This window comes from Vombatus ursinus, unplaced genomic scaffold, assembly GCF_900497805.2.
Source record: "Vombatus ursinus unplaced genomic scaffold, bare-nosed wombat genome assembly UNPS02000580.1, whole genome shotgun sequence".
Taxonomy (NCBI): domain Eukaryota; kingdom Metazoa; phylum Chordata; class Mammalia; order Diprotodontia; family Vombatidae; genus Vombatus; species Vombatus ursinus.
Window position 1 is genome coordinate 13,856,387 of NW_020940358.1, and position 18,986 is coordinate 13,875,372.

The 18,986-nt window shown below is 40.9% G+C and overlaps 1 protein-coding gene across 1 annotated transcript in view; it reads left to right on the plus strand.

Annotated features, from left to right (window-relative positions):
- Positions 1-283: 283 nt before the first annotated feature.
- Positions 284-18,986, plus strand: part of APCDD1L (APC down-regulated 1 like) — a 52,210-nt gene continuing 33,507 nt past the window's right edge. Inside the window, exon 1 of the mRNA XM_027850624.1 lies at positions 284-1,955. Within this exon, the coding sequence (XP_027706425.1) occupies positions 1,919-1,955 (37 nt within the window). The 5' untranslated portion in view covers positions 284-1,918. The remainder of the gene's footprint in view (positions 1,956-18,986) is intronic.

Sequence of the window (18,986 nt, forward strand, 5' to 3'; positions counted from 1 at the left end):
ACATTTCCATTTGGGCTTAAATTTCTGCTTTGGTCAAGCTCTGCTCTTTTGCCCCAGTAGAAAAACAAAACCAAGGAAAATCCACATTCTCACGTTTTGACAGGTCTACTTTGCATCTTTTTTTTTTTAAACCAGGAACCTCATTTAGTTTCTGGAGAGGAACTCAAAGATGAGGCGGCATCTTTCAGCACCCGACTTCCTGAAACCTGTCAACCAACAAAGATGGACTTTAAGAATAAACTTCTGAGAGCTGCTAAGGCTCTGCAGTATTTTCCTCCCTCTCTGTGACCAGGTTACTTTGAACACTGAGCTAATTATCCAAAGAATTCAAACAAAAGCCACACTTTTACTTCAGTTATTCTGTAGATCTTCTATTTTTAAAAAGCACTTACAAATCAGGTAACTGAGCTGTTCATTTGTCTCTCCATTTAGCCTTTCTACGGAAAACTGTCATTCAAATTCTCTGAGTGGTAAGTGGGAGTAGGAGGTGGGGACTCTTACAGGTAAAAAGCAGACCTTTCATTGTCCTTTCTCCTGCCTTTAGTCTGTCTTTAGGTCTACTGGGAGCCAGAAACTAGAAGGTGAGGAGTGAGGAGTGAGGAGTGGAAGTGTTGCTTCATAGTGTGATGGAAAGAATTTTAGATTTGGAATCAGGAGACTTGGGTTTGAATCTGGACTCCACCAGCTTGCTGTGTGGAGCACAGCAAGTCACTTCCTAGCTCTGTGCCTCAGTTTCCTCACATGTAAAACGAGGAGGCTGGACTAGATCATCATTAAGTTCCCTTCCAACTCCAGACCCTATGATTTCAATAATCATCTCCCACTTCCTGAGGTTTTATTTTGCTGAGGGCTGCTCCCAGTCTAAACAGATTCTTCCAGTTTAAAAAAAAAAATGAGTGTATGGGTAAAGCTGAAGTATGGGAAAGAAACAAGAGGTGGGGGCTGGTTAACACACATCTGAGTACTGTCCCCTAGGAGGGAGGAGACTGGGAAAATTTACCCAAAGAGAAAGACCTTCTCCGATCAGTCTACCTCCTGGTAGGGTCTTGTTCCTGGCACTACTTACGGGTACTGTCGGTACCTAATCAGGAAGAGCATCTCTCTCTAGTTGCTTGTGCAAGGCTGAGCTGTACTGGGACTAGGCGATGCCCAGGGGCCCGCAGCGACTGGGGAAGGTGCTGAGGGAGCTCGCTGGCCCTAGAGTCCCGAAGGAAGTACGTGCAGAGGGTTAACTTTGGTGCGAGATGCTCACTCGAATAGTGGGAGGCTTGGACAGACTCTTTGGTTGGGGAAAGGCCACTTTCCCCCAAGGGTGATGAAGCAGGAGATGATGGCCAGGGGGGCTGGGCCAGCTGGGTGTGATGCAAGGGTGTGTGTGTGTGTGTAGACGTGTGTGCGCCCCACCGAAAGCAGTCTCCTCCTCTTCTGGCAACTTGAACCTATGACTGCAAAGCTCCCTTTACAACTATCAACAGGCTGAGAGTGCGTGTCTTTCTGTGTAGTGGAGGGGGGGTGGGCAGCGAGGCGAGGGACACTCATTTTGAGGCAGAAGTCCCGGTGCGATCCACAGGCCAGGAACCCAGGCGTCCTCTCCTACCTCCTACCCTTGCTCTGGGTGAACTGCCGTGAGAAACTGTAGTGACTGACTCGGAAGACATCCCCTGTTGAGTGCCTTTCTTCCCACCCTCCCATCCTTTGGGTCTCGGGACTGGGGCAGTAGGCGTGCAGAGTTCAGCGGAGCGGATGGACTTGTGGGCAGGTTGGGAAGCCCCGCGGGGGTCGTGGGGCCACCCGGGAGGTCCCGAAGGTCAGCTGCAGTGAGGACGCGAGGGCTGATCCAACCTGTGCGGCTAGTCCGGGCGAAGGCGGGGAAAACCGGGCGGGAGGTCCTTTCCGAGAGAATTGGAAGCTCGTGACCATGGTCCCCAAGTTGTGGTTGCTCGTGTTCCTCGGAGGTAGGTCACGCTGCGGGAGCTAAGAGGGCTAGGTGAGCCTGGAGGGGAAGTAGGAATGATCAATGGAATTGGGGAGGGTGGAACAGAGCCCTTATCTCTCTTGCTTTGGGATGGGGACGTGGAGGGCTTTTGCTAAAGCCTCTCTGCTGTACTATCTCTTTCTTGGCTGCGGAGCAGGTGAAGCTGCCCCCTCGAAGGGGGCGCCCACTTTGTTCCACGCGCCAGCTCCGTTCTCTCGCCTTCTTCCTCAGTCCCTCAGCCCTAGAGCCGCCGCTCCGCTTCGGGCTAGGACTCAGTCCCCCGCCGCAGCAGCCCGTCTCCGAGCTAACTCAGGCACCTGCCGGCTCACGTGCGCCGCGAGAGCCGCGGGAACTGGACGGCGGCGCGGGCTGACTGCTGGACTGGCCCTGGAGGGTCCTCGGGGCGGGGCAGGCAGACAGAGCTAGCGGGCAGCCTGGCCCAGCGCAGCCGGACAGCTGCATTGCTCCCACACACACACCCCAAGCCAAGGAATGGGTCCCCAGATTTCGCGAATCCTTGCTTGGAGTTTGGGAGTATCTAGGGTCAAAGCTCCCTCCCTGGAGCCCAGAAGTCTTGAAGCTTGGGCGTGAGTGCGGGGTAGATGGGAGACAGCCCCGGAGCTCCAGTGAGGAGATGGCCCAGAGGAAGCTGCCTTCACGCCACTTGGCCCAACCACATGCTACACCGGCAAATTCAGTCCTGCACACGCAGTCTGGCAGTTTCCAGGTTCCTCCAGGGTTGGGGTCGGGATGGTCTAGCCTGAAGGTCCCGAGGTCTGGAACTCTGATGAACTTCCCCTTCGCCATCCTTTCCGGCGCTTCCCCAAATTCAGGTATCTGGAACAAATACAACTTCAGGGATTCCCGAAATTCTCTCTCCTCTCTTTGTCTCTGTGTCTGTCTCAGTGTCTCTGTCTCTGTGTCTCTGTCTCTGTCTCTCTGTCTCTCTCAAGTAAAATTTTACTTGATTTAAAAAAGGACCCATAGATAACTTGATCTGTACAGACACTCCATAGTAGAGTCCAAAACAATGTCTCTCTGTCTCTCTTTGTGTGTCTTTCTCCCACTTTCTCCTTCCTCTCCCTCTTCTGTCTCTCTCGGTCTTTGTCTTCTGTCTCGGTCTCTCTACCTCTGTCTCTGTTTCTGTCTCAGGAGATTATGAGATCTTTCTTGGGATCTCTGTCTGCCCGCCCTGTCCATCTCTGTCTCTCTATCTCTGACTCTCATATGTAATTAAATACTCCCCCACATTCTCTCTTCCAGTGTTGTAATGAACCAGAAACTAGCTCTTCCTTCGGTGACATTTAAATCAACAGTATTTCCACAATCGAATTCGAGTGTGTTCAAAAAAAAAAAATCTGTTCTTAGTTGAAGTGGGGGAGATGAAGGAAGGTCAAAGCGTTGGGCAATTCAGCGGTTTGAAGCCTTATAGGTACATTCATCAAAAAAGATCCATTCATCAAAAAAAAAGCACTTTTTGCTGTCAGGATTGGAGGTGAGAGTTCACATAGAGCTGCCCTGCACACTCCTCCCCCCCCCACTTCACCTTTCAGTTCATAAGACAAAAGTAGGGGAAAGGTTCACTCTTTGAAGTAGGAAAAATAAGAAACAGCAAGTCTCTTCTACTTTGAGGGGGGGGAGTGAAGAAAATTTAATATAATAGGGAGGGGAGGGGTGCTAAGAGGAAGATGGGAAAAGCAGCCCAGGGTAGCAGCAGCTGTTTCCAACACACAGGAGAGGGACAGTAATGAGAAATGGGGACACATTACTACTGGGAAACCTGCAGCTCCGGACACACAGATCCCAGGTATTGACTTTGGCAGTACTTGTACTCCTCCTGCCAATAAAATCATTGAAACTACAGCATCGAAGCTCCGACGTTTGGAGTCTTAAAGCCCTCTCTCTTGTTCTCTCTTTGTGACCTTTTGCCACAACAAATCAGGCAGATTGAGCCAGAGAGAAACCAAGATTAATCGAATATGATGAGGGAGGACTGAGTAATGATATTAGCCGTGGCTGTAGGAGTCTTCCTGTGTTAAAATTTAGAGACAGATGACTGTAAATGGTGAATATTTCCTGCCTCCCCCCTTCGGGAGTCTTTGAAATTCATTGCTCTAAACTGGGTACTATTTCCCACTTAACACTTAGAAAGTTATTTTCACCAGAGATGATGAGGAGTTCTTTGCTTTATAAAAGGAAACAGAACACAGTTAATCCTTTTGATGGTTACATAATTTAGGCTCATAAGTAAAGGCATGTCTGAATTCTTTTTTCCCTTTAATTTCTGGAGAAACTGTACATTGCATTTTAAAAAAATGAGTAAATTCAGATGGGCAGCACTTCAAAAATGAGCCAATTTGAAGGGCTATAGTTCAGAAGAATCTTTCTGAAATCACTAGGTTGGATGAATTTTGTTATTCTTTTTCAAAAGGACCAGGAAATCAAAGAGGCAGTGTAGCCCCAAGAAAAACAGCATTGCTTAGGTAGTTTCTAATTTTGATGTTGATTTTTCCCATTTGTGCTAGATCACCCTTGTGTATGCAAACTCCATCATCGTAAATGACATGTGCTAAGTTGTGGGGAAATGCACTTTAAAGCAAAGCCTTCTTCCAAACTTTGTTCTGCCAGATGCATCTTGTTCTAGTTCTGGATTCCAGCTTTGGTTTTCTCCATAGCAATTTCTGGCTTTTGAAAATCTCCTTACTCAACAATTTATGCTTGAGGGGAAAATGGAGAAACCACAATTTTTTTCATTTTAAAAAATCAGCCTCATTTTTATCTATATCCATATAGTTTGCAACAAGGCAAAGTTATCATTTTGGAAACAGTAAATAGAGTAAAATCACAGCTTTATATTATGAATTAGTTGTTGATTTTTGGCTGGATATTGAAACAAAGTATAAAACTGAGAAGAAAATATACATAAACAAGCTCATGTAATAGTAAACGTGCACCCAAATTAGATATTTTATTGATTATTATTATGAAATAGGTTATTTGTCTACCATTACCTACCTTTTCATGAGGCCATTCCTCATAGACAAATCATTGTGCTCGGCTTATCTTCTGATCAAAACAATAGTCATCTAACTCAAAATAAGTATCTTCAGGAAAATGTAGTTTCTTTGATTTTAAAACTATCTGGATCACAAATGAATTAGAGCTGAAATGAAATGAAATTTTAAAAATTGTATAATACATTGAAATTTAAATATGTTAATTGAAGCTTTAAGTAAAAGTGACTCTGATACAATTTCCAAGATGCAATAGTTTCATGCCAAAATAAGTTTGCAAAATTATGATCAATGGCCCAATTCAAAGGAATGGGGCCATTAAAAAAAAGGCTCAAACTCACCCAGGCTGACTATACTTGGATTAGACAACTGACAACGTAGGGAAGGAATGAAATGCTGAGGCTGGCAATAGGGATCCAATATATTCATCCAAGAGTTGCAAAACAAGCTCTTCACAAAACTGAAAATGCCCTAGGGCCATATTTGTATAAAGCTGATAGACTCTGGGCTTTTTAAGATCTCTTCCAAAAGACCCTGAAATAGGAAACGGATATCCAATTAAACAACTACAAAGGTGGAGGGGCAGAGCCCATGTAGTGAAACTGAGGATCTTGTTATTGAAGGGAATGTTAGAATAGCAGACCCTAGAGCAGGGGTGGGGAACCTTCAGCCTCAAGGCCACACGTGGCCTTCTAGGTCCTCAAGTGATGGTGGGACATGGACAAGGGTCCCACAGAATAGACAGGTAGGGATGGAGTGTAATATGCATCATTGGGGAGATTATCCATGTCAGTGAGATCACAGATCCATTGGTGTATTAGAGTTTGAAACAGTCATATTAGGATGGATCCAAAGTTGACCCAACTTCTTATTTTGTGTAGTCAGAGATTATGTGATCTTGAGCAAGCCACTTTTTCTCTGGGGCCCTAAGTTTCCTCAGCTGAAGAAACATGGGGAGTTTTAAGGCTTCTTCCAGCTCTAAGATTCTATGATTTTAGAATTCTATAGGCCAAGTCACTTTATTTCTTGAAGTCTTAGTTCCTGTAATTGTACTTCAACATTTAAAGGATCCATGGTTTTTAATCTGTGTGAATGTTTCTCGGTGCACTGACACAGATAAAAATTCCTGCTATTCTTCAGTAAGTAGAGAGTGTTCTTGATTGCTTAAGCTTAAAACAAATGTCACCTGTTGACCAACCTTCCTGGTGGTGAGCCTCAGTTATATGGGGCTAATACATTCTGCCTTACAGGATTGTTGTGAGGAAAAGAGGTTTGTAAAACATTAAGTAACCTGTGAGCTGCTTGAATTATTACTTAGAAGAGAGCTTCTTAGAAAATAAGTGATTAAATAAAGAATGAAAATTTCTCTTTGCTCAAACATCCTCTAGTGGCTTAAGAAGATGGAGGATATCATGGAACCAAGTTAATGACCCATTTGACCTAATTTTTTTCTCTTACACTTTTATCTCTTAAAGGATGTAGTTGTCTTACTTTATTTTGATCCATCTCAAAGATAAGAGCTGTGCTCTCCCTCCCCCAAACATCCTAGCCTTCTCTTTATATGATTTTGTGGTTCAGAACTATGTGAATCCCTTTTTCCTTTCATGTATGTAGATATTACCGCTGATGCTCACTTTGAATTTTCCAAAGAATGTCAATGATTTTCCTCATTAACATCTTTACTCTTTCTCCACCTCTTGTGATCAGGCCAGAGTCCAATGTCCAGGGCCATTGAACAGGGCAAAACTAACTAACTGAGATAAAAAGAGGTCATAATTTTGACCTCAAGAGCATGCCGCTCTAATCAAGAGAACTAACAGGCCCAGAGAAAGAACGTATTGCAGAGGGGAAGTTCATTTGAAATTGCAAATGAACTCTACTCTTCCTTTTACCCTCTACTCATCTTAACATTAAAGTCAGATTGCAGTGACTGTTTTGAAACTTTTCCTATTTGTCGGTATATTCTTCCTTGTTGTTGTTCAGTCTCTTCAGTCATGTTCGACTCTTCATGCACCTATTTGGGGTTTTCTTGGCAAAGATACTGGAGCGGTTTGCCATTTCCTTCTCCATTGCAATTTCTTTCTCCAATATTCTTCCTTGCTGGCCCGTTACCTGACTGCACAATCTTCTTTTGTTTTGTTTAGTTAGCACACCAAAAGACTCGTGATTCAGAAAGGAATCGCTCATGGGTTGGAGAGTACCTTTGATCTATTGCTCAGTAAGCACATGCAAGTAAAATGCCTGTACCCACCTTCTGGGTTGTGAGTGTTGTAGACAAAACAGTAAGCACCAGCTCACATTTACCATTCTCTACCCTATCTCTTGTACTCCCTACAACACACTGAGCCATCTCCAGATTCTTGTCTTGCCAGTGAACTCCGATGACTCTGGAAGCCAGAATGAGGTTGATAACTTTGTACACATCTGCTTCACTTAAATCCAATACACTCAAAAGTCAGGATATCACCCTCAGGATGTCATTGGTCCTCTTCAAGAACAAAGAATGAACAACAAATGATAACAAATATCAGGGTCCCCAGCAATGCTGCTTATAAAATTTTGGCTCTCAAGGTCCAAAAAGTATAGTCTTTTCATTTTTATAACTGTGTTTTAATTATTTAGATAGCTGAAAAGAAAAAGTCTTGCCTGCGGTGTGCATCAGTATTATTTGTCACGATTTTTAGTCACCTCCCCTAGGGGTATGCTGGAACCAGCTTGTACCAGCTTGCAAGAGCTGATTATTAAATTTTTGATGTGTACATTCACACTGGGAATTGGCAAAACTACAAATCATTGCTTGATTTGTCATTTTTTGATTGTCTAGACTCAAGAAAATTATGAAGAAAATGTTAATATTTCAAATTAAACTTTAAAATGTGTCATGTGAACATTTTTTTCTTTTTTGGAGAACCAGTTGTAAAACATTTACCCCACAAGACTGCCCTTCCCTCTTTTCTTTCCACGGTTCCACCTCCCTAGTCAGTCAGAACCTTTCCCGGGTCTGCTAACTCCTTTTACTTGTAGAAGCAGTGGAGCAAACAAAGGGCGGCCATGTGATGTAATGGATAGAACACTAAGCTTGGAGTCAGGAAACCTAGGTTCAAATCCTATCTCAGACACTTATTAGCTGTGTGCCCCTTGGCAGGTCACATTAAACTCAATGGATCTCAGTTTCCTTATCTGTGAAATGAGGGAGTTGTATTTGATGACCTCTAAGGTCCCTTCCAGCTTTAAATTTGGGATGTTATGACCTCTAATAATGGGCAGTGGTGAAGTGGCTAGAGTGCTGGGCTTGGAGTCAGGAAGACTCCTCTTCCTGAAATCAAATCTAGCCTCAGACACTTACTATTTGTATGACCCTGGGCAAGTCAGTTAACCCTGTTTGCCTCAGTTTTCTGATGTGCAAAATGAGCTGCAGAAGGAAACGGCAAACCTACTCCAGTATCTTTGCCAAGAAAACTCCAAATGGGATCACAGAGAGTTGGACACAGCAGAAAATGACTGAACAACAACAAACTTCCAATAATAATAATGATAATTCACATTTCTATAGCATTTCAAGGATTGCAAAGTGCTTTCTTTACAACAACCCAGACAGTATTATTTTACCCCCATTTTATAGATTAAGAAAATGGGATTTTGAGAGGTTATAAGATTTGCCCAGGATCACATAGCTAGTAAGTATCTGAGGCAGAATTTGATCCTAGGTCTCCTGACTCCAAGTCCATCTATAATGGCACACTACTTATATACAGAGGATTCTTCCTGCCTTTCAGGGGATACTTTGAAACTTAATCATCCTTTCCTGATTTAATGACGTAAAGCATATAGTTAAGCCTGTCAATGACAGTCATACACAGTGACTGACAACCCTCTGGATCATCTCTCTTTGCTAAGTTATATCTCCCACCTGAATTTATATAGAAGTAAAATATAATTAATTGGAACTCTGCCAATTTAGAGTTTGTGAACATGCTGTATTGAAGTTTGCCCTTGTGCTATGAACAGAGCCCCTTTCAAGCAAATTACTAGTCTGATAAGAGATTCATTCATCTACTTAGTAACAAAAACTCCATAGCAGTGCTTCCTAGCGCGGCTTTAGCCCCAGTATTTGCTTTCAAGTGATGAACATACTAATTACAAATACAAAAAATTCTAATTGCAAATGATTCTGATATATTCCTTCAAACATTTACCAGATTCTCTAAGAGAGAGAGTTTGCCTCCTCTTCTGTTTGTTCTTCTCTCCAGATTGAACGCATGTTGGTTGAAAGGAATAAAGTTGCAGTTCTGTGAAGTTGACTTCACGTAATTTTATTGTGCTGAAGGGTCATTCTTCTACTGAAAACCTCCACTGGCTCCTCACTGCCTCCTAAATGAAATCAAAACTTCAAATCCCTGCATTCAGGTCCCTCCACACATTTGGAGGATGGAATGGAATTGGATTTCACCTCCTGACTTTATCCCCAATTAGGACTTACTTTGATTTTTTTTTCTTTTTTTGGCATAGTTTATGACAGCATGTTAGGCTTGGAGTCTGGAGCATTTGGGTTCAAATCCTCTTTCTGACGAGCTGTGTAGCCCTGGGTGATTTATCCAACCTCTCCATCCCTCAGAGAGGTTCCTCACTTATAAAATTGGGGATAATAATAGCACTTACTTCACAGGGTGGTTGTGAAGATCAACTGATATAATGTATATGAAGTACTGTGCCAACCTTAAAGTGCTCCATAAATGTGATCTCTCATCATCGTCATCATCATCATCATCATCATCATCATCATCATCATCATCATCATCAATTTTTTTGGACCAGACCTGACTTCATTGACATAAGGAATTCCCTGGAAGGAAACTCTACCAACGTATATGTACACTTACTCCACAATTTATAGTCTTACAGAGATGCCTAGGACACTGAGAGGTTAAGGGACTTGCCCAGGATCTCACTAGTACCTGTCAGAGCCAGGATTTTCACTCAGGACTTATCAATACCAAGGCTAGATGTCTTCCCACTTTACTTGCTGACTAACTTCTCCTTCTTCTTTTCCTTCTTCTCTTTCTTCTTCTCCTTCTCCTCCTCCTCCTCCTCCTTCTTCTCCTTCTCGTTCTTCTCCTTCTTCTCCTCTTTCTCCTTCTTCTCTTTCTCCTTCTCCTTCTTCTCTCCTCCTCCTCCTCCTCCTTCTTCTCCTTCTCATTCTTCTCCTCCTCCTTCTCCTCTTTCTCCTTCTCTTTCTCCTCCTCCTCCTCCTCCTTCTTCTTCAACAACCAGCAAGAGCAGCAACACAATCATTATTATTATTAGCCCAAGGAAAATAGCCAGTGCAGCCAGCAAAAGTGTGTAGTTTGTGGAAATGGCATGACAGATCCTGGTACTCTGATGAATCTTCATAGAAAGTTGAAGTGACATGGAATTATCTGTGATTTCAGTGGATACTTTAAATTGGCCCACCTGGAAAAAGGCAGATTAAAATTCAAGTAGCCACAGAAATGTGTGGAGAAACCAAAGCCAGAAGCCAAAGGGAGGCCTGTTATTAACTTGCATGTCAGGTTTAATTTCAGTATCTGTCAGCTGCATTTAAGGGGGGCGGAATGCCTCACAATGTGGGGAAGCCTGACAACCTTAATAGTAGTCTTCAGTTTCAGCCTCTGCAGAAACCACGCCTAACGACCCAAACACATGTTAAAACAACTCTAATTGTAGATTTCAAAAGAGCAAGTAACCTTTTACTGTGGTCATTCATAATCCTAAATTAAATACATACATGTCCTTGCATCTTTATTTAGATGCACATCTGGAAAGAGTAGTGTTGGGTGTGAGCTGTTATTTTTTTTCTTCATAGAAGTTTATATTGGGATTTGGGAAGAATAGGCTGATTTTAAAATTCTACAAAAATGTCATAGCACAAACATGCCTAGGCTGAGCTGGTTAGCTCAAGTGCTTTGAGGCTGGTGACCTTGAGACCAATCTACTTTCCTTCAGTTAGCATCATACAGAGCACAATTTTTTTTTTCCTTTTTCACCAGATATACCTGATCAGAGACTGGGGAAAAGAGGAATTTAGATTGGAGGAAGGAACTCCTATTTGGAATGGGAGGCCTTGGGTGCAATTGTTGGCTTTGCTATTTACTACCACTCTGTGTCACCCTATAAAAGTCACTTAACTTCTTGTTGCCTAAAGCAATTCTCTAGTCTAAGACTATAAATTCCAGAAAAGTTGTTGATCTGCATTGGTAGAGGGAGTTTCCTCACTTGAAGATATTTAAACCAATAGAATCACAGGTCACGACCAAAAAAAAACAAAAAAAGTGAAGAATGCTATGATAGGTACTGAGGGAGGTAGATTTTAAAAAGACAGGAAAAAAAAAGACATAGAACCTGTCCTCAAGGAGCTTGCCATCTAGTGGGGGAGAGGGGGATTTCATTCAATTCAACAGAGATGTATTGAACAATTCCAACGTACAGTGAAAAATGCTAAAGATAGACATGATATCTAGTAAAGGAATGAAATATTTACACAAATAACCATAATAGACAATAATATATGGTAAGTATATTAGAGAGATGGAAAGCGAAGTGCTATATTTCCATTCCAAAGAATGGAAAGATCCTTACTGACTAGGGGCATGAGGGAAGGCTTCATGCCATTGATAACATTTGAGTTAGGCTTTAAAGAATGGGTAGAGGGGCAGCTAGGTGGTGCAGTGGATAGAGCACTGGCCCTGAATTCAGGAGGACCTGAGTTCAAATCTGGCCGCAGACACATAACACTTAACTAGCTGTGTGACCCTGGGCAAGTCACTTAACCCCACTGCCTGCCCCCCCCCCAAAAAAAAAGAAAAAGAAAGGATGGTATTCCAAAAATAGAGAATCAGATAAACAAACACATGGAGGTAGGAAGGTATTAGAAATATTTGGGATAGGGTAGGGCCAGCTGGTTCTAAAAGGCCTTAAAAATAACTAAATTCATATATCCTGCTGATATTGGGGCAGTAACTCTCTCTTGAGCACCAGATTATCTATCTGTCTATCTATCGATATCTATCTATATAGATATAGATACCAGTGCCCATGGGACATCTCCACCTATTTGTGCCATTAGCACCTCAAACTCTGCATTCTAAATGACCCAAATCTAACAAATTGTTTTCCCCCTTGAATCTATTTCTCCTTCTGACTTTAGTATTTCTATCTGTGACAGCACCATTTACTCAGTCACTCAGTCTTTCATTTTCCTAACATTGGCATTATTTGACTCTTCCCTCTCCCTCATCTTTTCTATCCATTTAGGTTAAAACATGTCAATTCCATGTCTACCATATCCAACCCCCCCTCTCTTCCTACGGCTGCTAAGCTAATACACTTCCTCATTACCCTCCAGTCAAGTTAAATCAACATCTGTTTGCCTCTGTTTCTTCATCTGTAAAATGGAGATAATAATAACACCTACTTCCTAGGGTTGTTGTGAGAATCAAATGAAATAATGTTTGCAAAGTGCCTAGCACAGTGCCTGGCACATCCCAAGCTCAATATAAATATTAACTATTATCATCATTATTATTGTAATTATTATCATGACTCTACTTAAAAATGTTCAGTAGCTTCCCATGTTGCTACCAAGGAACGTCGTAATTCCTGTGGCATTCAAGATCTTTGACAATCTGGTGTTTGCTACCTTTCTAGCTTTATCTCATGCTTTCCGTGATCTTTGTGCTTTAGACCAACTGAACTATTCTGTACCATGGACATATCTTGTGTACTCTTTGCCTTTTTTCCTGAAACAAATTACGTTCTTTCTCTATCTTTGCTATTGAATTTCTATCCATCCTTTTAAGCTCAATGCAGATGCTTTCACCACCATGAGCCTTCCCTTAAACCTCTCTGTGGGGAAAGACCTTCCCCCTTGAATTTTACATAGCACTGTGCTTTGTATCCTTCTAAAGTGCTATTCTATGAAATTGTGTACTATAGTTATGTGTTATGACTTATTCTCTAATTAGATGGGAAGCTTCATAAGAGCAAGAACCGTGCATCATCTAAGCTGTTTATCTCCTTCAGTGCCTGGCTCTAATTTACTTGGCTAGAATATAATCTGCATTAGTTTGCACATAGTAGGTGCTTAATAAATATTGGATGGACGGATGAAACATCATTTTTCTTAGAAGGATAAAATGCCATTATCCTTATACATGTAATACATACAAAAGGTAATGTGATCCATTACATAGAATGGGAGTAGTGATATCCTCTTCAGAAATGCTTGGAACTAACATTTGTTCCAGAATTTTCTTTAAATATTTTTCATTGGAATAGTATTAGTACTTTCTTTTTCTCATTATGCTTAGTTATTCCATGGCATCAGGATTGTTGTTGCTGGTGGGTTTGTTTTATTTTGTTTTTTATAGATATTTTATTTCTTTCCATGTTTTCTTATGGGTTGATAACTTTGTGTTTAGGAAGGAAGGAAATTACTATTTATTAAATGCCTATTATGTGCCAGGCACTGTGATAAGAACTTTGCAAATATTATCTTATTTGATCCTTGTAACAATCCCACGAGGTAAGTATTATTATTATCCCCATTTTACAATTAAGTAAGCAGAGACTAAGTGATTTGCCCAGAGTCATACAACTAATAAGTGTTTGAGACTACATTTGAACTCATGGCTTTCCTGACTCCAGGCCCAGCATTCTATCCACTGTGCAATCCAGCTGCCCCTAGAGAAAAAGTTTCTTTTAAGCATATTCTATTACATTAGGTCCTCTTAAAAATAAATATTTCAACTACCTTAAAAAGATGATACTCCAAAGAAATGGCCACTATGCAGCTAAATATTTCCTTTCCCTTCTTTCCTTCCTTCCTTCCTCCTTCCTTTTCTTCTTTTCTTTCTTTTTTACTCCCTCCCTTCTCTCCTTCTTTCCTGCCATATCCCTAACATGTGGCAGTGCTTCAGGGCTCTGTTCTGGACCCTCATCTATGCTTCTCTCTATATGCTCTTTCTTGGTGACCCCAATAGTTTCCATAGATTAAACGATTATATTAATACAGACTTCCACATTTACATATCTAGCCCTCATCTCTCTCCTGATCTCTAGTCTTGCATCTCTAAGAACTCATTGTCCTTCCTCTTAAACCCAACCCAATTTCTAACTTTCCTATTTCTGTCAAAGGCTCCACCATTATTCTGCTCATCCAGGTTTGCAATCTAGGAGTCATGCTTCATTTTCATTCACCTCCCATATCCAACTGCCAAGTCTTATTGATTATACCTCTACATCTCTCAATCTATCATTGTCTTTGCACTCACATAATGACCACTACGATTCAAACCCTTCTTACCTCTCACCTGAAATATTGAAATAGCCTCCCACCTGGTATCCTTGAATCTACTGTCTCCCCTTTCCAATCCAACCTTTTGTACAATTGCCAAATTTATGTTTCAAAAGCACAGGCCTGACTATGTTACCCCACTGCTCAACCTCTCTTTCTAGGCTAATCACACATCACTCCCCTTCACACCTGTATTTTTGTCAAAATGGTTCCTTATACACAGCAGTGTGCAGGTAAATGTTTAACAACTGACTCCAGGAAAAAAATGCACAACATATTTTGAAGTTTAATATGCATGATCAACATTTTAATCACTTTCTTAAATCTGGAGTTCAACAAAACAACAAAGCTTTCACTTATAGCATTTGCTGATTTCTGAGGTACAAATGCTCACATTAAAAAGTTGACTATTGAGTCTTGTGAACCAGTTGGAACTGGCCTCAGTGCATCACTGCCTATACACAACATCCAGGAAGCCTTTGCCCAGGCTGTCTGTCCCCCATGGATAGAATGCTTTATCTCTTCCCTTCTGTCTCTTGCCAATGCTACTTCCTTCAAGTAGACTTTCCTGTTTTACCCAGTGGTTAGTAGCAACACCACTAGATCAGTTATAATTTATTTTGTATGCATCTTGTTTCAACTTCTCTCTGAACATGGTATATTCAGTCACTAGAATGTAAGCTTCTTGAGGGCAGGGAGTATTTTACATTTGGATCTGTGTCCCTAGTATCTAGCACAGTGTTTAATGATTGCTTATTGATCGATTAAATACTTATGCTTACTATCTTATGTGGTTATTGTGGAGAAAAGAAGGAAGCTTTCAGCCTTATAGAAATGTGACTCCCTAAGGCAGAGTGGATAGCTCCTGTAAGACTTTCAATGTTGCTCAGTATTCTGAAGACTCAGGTCCCCCACACCTGCAGCTTGTAGATAGTTTGTTCCCAGATTCTGAGCCATCATGTTATTGGCCTCTGTGATCTGACCTAAATATGTCATATTGTCAGCCATGTATGTAAATGACAGGAGTTCCAAAGTGGGGCTAAATCAATTATGGAAATGACTCAATCTTCTTTTCAGAGTGAAATAACTTCCACCTCATTGCAGAAAGGTGAAAGACTATAGACACTGTCAGACATGATCAATATGTTGTTTTGCTTAAGTAGTTCTTTGTTATTAGGGTGGAAGGTACTGGGGAGGGATGGAGGATTGGCTTCTGTTGACCTATATTGAGTGAAACAGTCTCCCAGAAATCTAGAAGATATTGGAAAGACACCAATTATATCAGATCATCCCTGAGCTCTAGACTTTTGTCAAAGGATCGTAGATTTAAAACTGGAAAATGCCTTAGAGATCATCTAGCTCATCCCCTCATTTTATAGATGAAGAAACTGAGGCCAAGAGACTTGCCCAAGGCCACACAGAAGCAGGACTTGAACCTATGTCCTCTGACTCCAGAGCCAACATGTGTTCCACTATACCATGTTGCTTCCTAAAGAATAAAAGGAAATTAGGGAGCAAGGTGGAAATGATTTGTTTTTATTTCTCCTTATTTGTTGGGTTCTTTAGTCCAACATCAATGAGAATTTTCAGTTTCTAATTGCTTAATGTATGTATATTTTCCTGTCTCTCTCTCTAACTCTCTTTTCTTTCTCTCTCTCTCTCTCCCCCTCCCTGTATATATATTTTTTGCTCTATTTTTTATCTCCATTCAGCTGTAGTTGACTCTGTTTATATATGTGTCTGTTGGGTTCAGTTCAGTTCATCATACATTTATTAAATGCCTAGTCATTGTTCAAAGCAATGGGAGAGATGGTAAGTTTTGGTAAGACATTTCCCTTTTCTGATAATTAGCAAACACCAACAGAGAGAACTGTAATATACAATTTTACATTACCAGTGCATGAAAAAAGTGAAAAATATAGTGATGTATAAGGTCTTAGAGGGACAATCAGGAATCAGGAAAGGCTTTCAGAAGAAGTGACGATATGGGTAGGAAGTCAACAGGTGAAGAGTATAGGGGAAGACATTTCAGTAATATTGAACATGGGCAAACATCGGAGAGAAGGGAGCATAGAATGTGTTCCAGAGACAAGAGTAGTCTAGATTGCCTTGAATTTAGAGTACTTGGAGAAAAGCAATATCTTATAATAGATATTTTATTGATGGCATTAAAAAAATCATTATCACTTCCCACTGTTCTTCATCTCCCATAAAACCCTTCCTTATAAAAAATGATCAAGCAAAACAAATGAACCCATTGGCCATGCCTAAAAATGGCCACACATTGGCCATGTCTGAAAATGTCTGCCTCATTTCTCAACTGTAGACTCTCACCTCTGTGTGAAGAGGTATGAGGCATTCTTTACCATCTATCCTCTGAGGCAGCTAGGTGACACAGTGGATAGAGTTCTGGACCTGAAATCAGGAAGACCTAGTGTCTCAGATACTTACTAGCTGTGTGACCCTGGGCAAGTCCCTTAGCACTTACCTCCCAGGGTGACTGAGAGGATCAAATGAGAAATATTTGTAAAGCCCTTAGTCCTGTGCTTGGCACATAGTAAGTACTTAATAAATACTTGTTTCCTTCCTTCCTCTGATATCAAAATTGGTCACTGTATTACTCAGAGTCCTGAGGTCTTTAAATGTTTTATTTTGTTGTTATTATTATATATGTGCATATATGCACACATTTATATCGTTCACTTGGCTCTGCTTACTTTAGTCAGTATCAGTTCAATGAAGTCTTCCCATTTTTCTTGGAATTCTCTGTTTCTTACAGCACAATAATATGCCATTATATTCATATATTTGGGTCATAATCGGACAATAACCAGTTCCCAGCAATGATGGGATGGCCCTCAAACAGAGCCCCACCATTTGGTCAGCCAATCTTCAGTCAGTTCCTTGCTACTACAAAAAGTGCCATGTAATTGTGTGTGTGTGTGTGTGTGTGTGTGTGTGTGTGTGTGTGGTGTGCATGCATGTGCAGATAAGACCTTTCTTTCTACCTTTGACATACAGTAGAGTTCTCTGAGATGAATGTGGAAGAGAGAGGGAGGCACTAGACCATACAGGCTCTTGAAGGGTAAGGTATGAGGGGCAGCTAGGTGATGCAGTGGATAGAGTACTGGGAATCAGGAGGACCTGAGTTCAAATTTGGCCTCAGACACATAACACTCACTAGCTGTGTGACTCTGGGCAAGTCACTTCACCCCAAATGCCTCACCAAAAAAAAAAAAAAAGTAGGTTATGGAATCTGAACTTAGTAAGAAAGATTTTGAAACAGTCAAATGACGTGAGAGGTAGCTTATATGGCATAGCTGACAGAGAGCTGGCCTTGGAGCTTGGAAGACCTGAGTTCAAGTGTCACTTCTGACACTTCAGTCTCCTGACTGCATGGTAACAGGAATTTCCTCACTGAGGAACTCTTCCTGCCAATAAAATCACAGGTCTGATCCCTATGCCAAAGTGACATCACCAGATCTATACACATTTGAGGAAAACTCTTTAGCCCTATGTTAACTTAAGCTAGCATTGTTATTTTTATCAACAAATATATTTGTGTTTTTCCTATAGTTTCTCATTAAATTGAAGTATTCTCAAGCGAGAGGATCAGAAGATAAGAATTATTCCTTTGTATTGCTAATATCCAGGAGGCACATGTATATAAGCTGTGAGGTTACCTAAGCACAAAGACTTACCAGGCATTAGAGAAGACAAGCAATCCGAGCCTATTTACTTAACATTTGAAGAGTCAATATATTTTCAAGTACCTGGCCTAGAACTCTTAAGCCAGTCTTTGAGACTTTAGAATTTTGTTTGCATGGTATTTTTAAAAATAGTCCTTTGAATTTATAGTTTTCTTTCCTCTTTAAAAAAAGAACAACTCAGGCCATGCTAATTTTCTAGAATGTAAGATAATGCTATAATTAAATATTACCCAGCTCTTAAAATAAAATTTGGCAACTATTTTAAAAATGACTTTTAAAAAACCTGATGTAGGTTTTCACCACAAAATTATACACTGGGGAAATGCCATATTTTGAGTGTATTAAGGAGACCACAGACTTAATCTCAATATGAATATAAGAAAAATGGATTTGCTGCATGGCAATAATTTTCTTGCCCATTAATTCTGGATCTTCTTTATTGACTAAGCCAGAACACAATCTGTTAAACTTTAAGGAAAGACTGGTGTAACCTTAGTACATTGTTCTGTCTCTAACAGGGCTTATTTGGCTTTGTGTATTTCACTGAAGTTTTGTTTTGTTTTGTTTTGGGTTTTTTGAGGGCCTATTTCCTTAAGTTCTGCAAACTCTTTAGAAAAAAGAGAAAAGGTTTGGTAAGTTCATTACTTTTAACCTTCATTCACAAAAGTTTTTTTTTTTAATTAGTGAAAATGAAAATCTATCCAAGGGGGAAGATAGAACCGAACCTATTAGCTTCTTCATCTTTGTAATGATGTGGTAGGGCCTCTGAAAGGACATAATTTCCATTATATTCATGATGCATAGTGAGGAGAAGTCGTGTGGTTTGTCTAGAAGATCCCAATAGGGATCAAGCAAACCTTCCTGTAGAGATCAGGGGGAGGGAGGGGCAAGGGAGGAAAGGAAGAAAGGAAGAAAGGAAGAAAGGAAGAAAGAAAGAAAGAAAGAAAGAAAGAAAG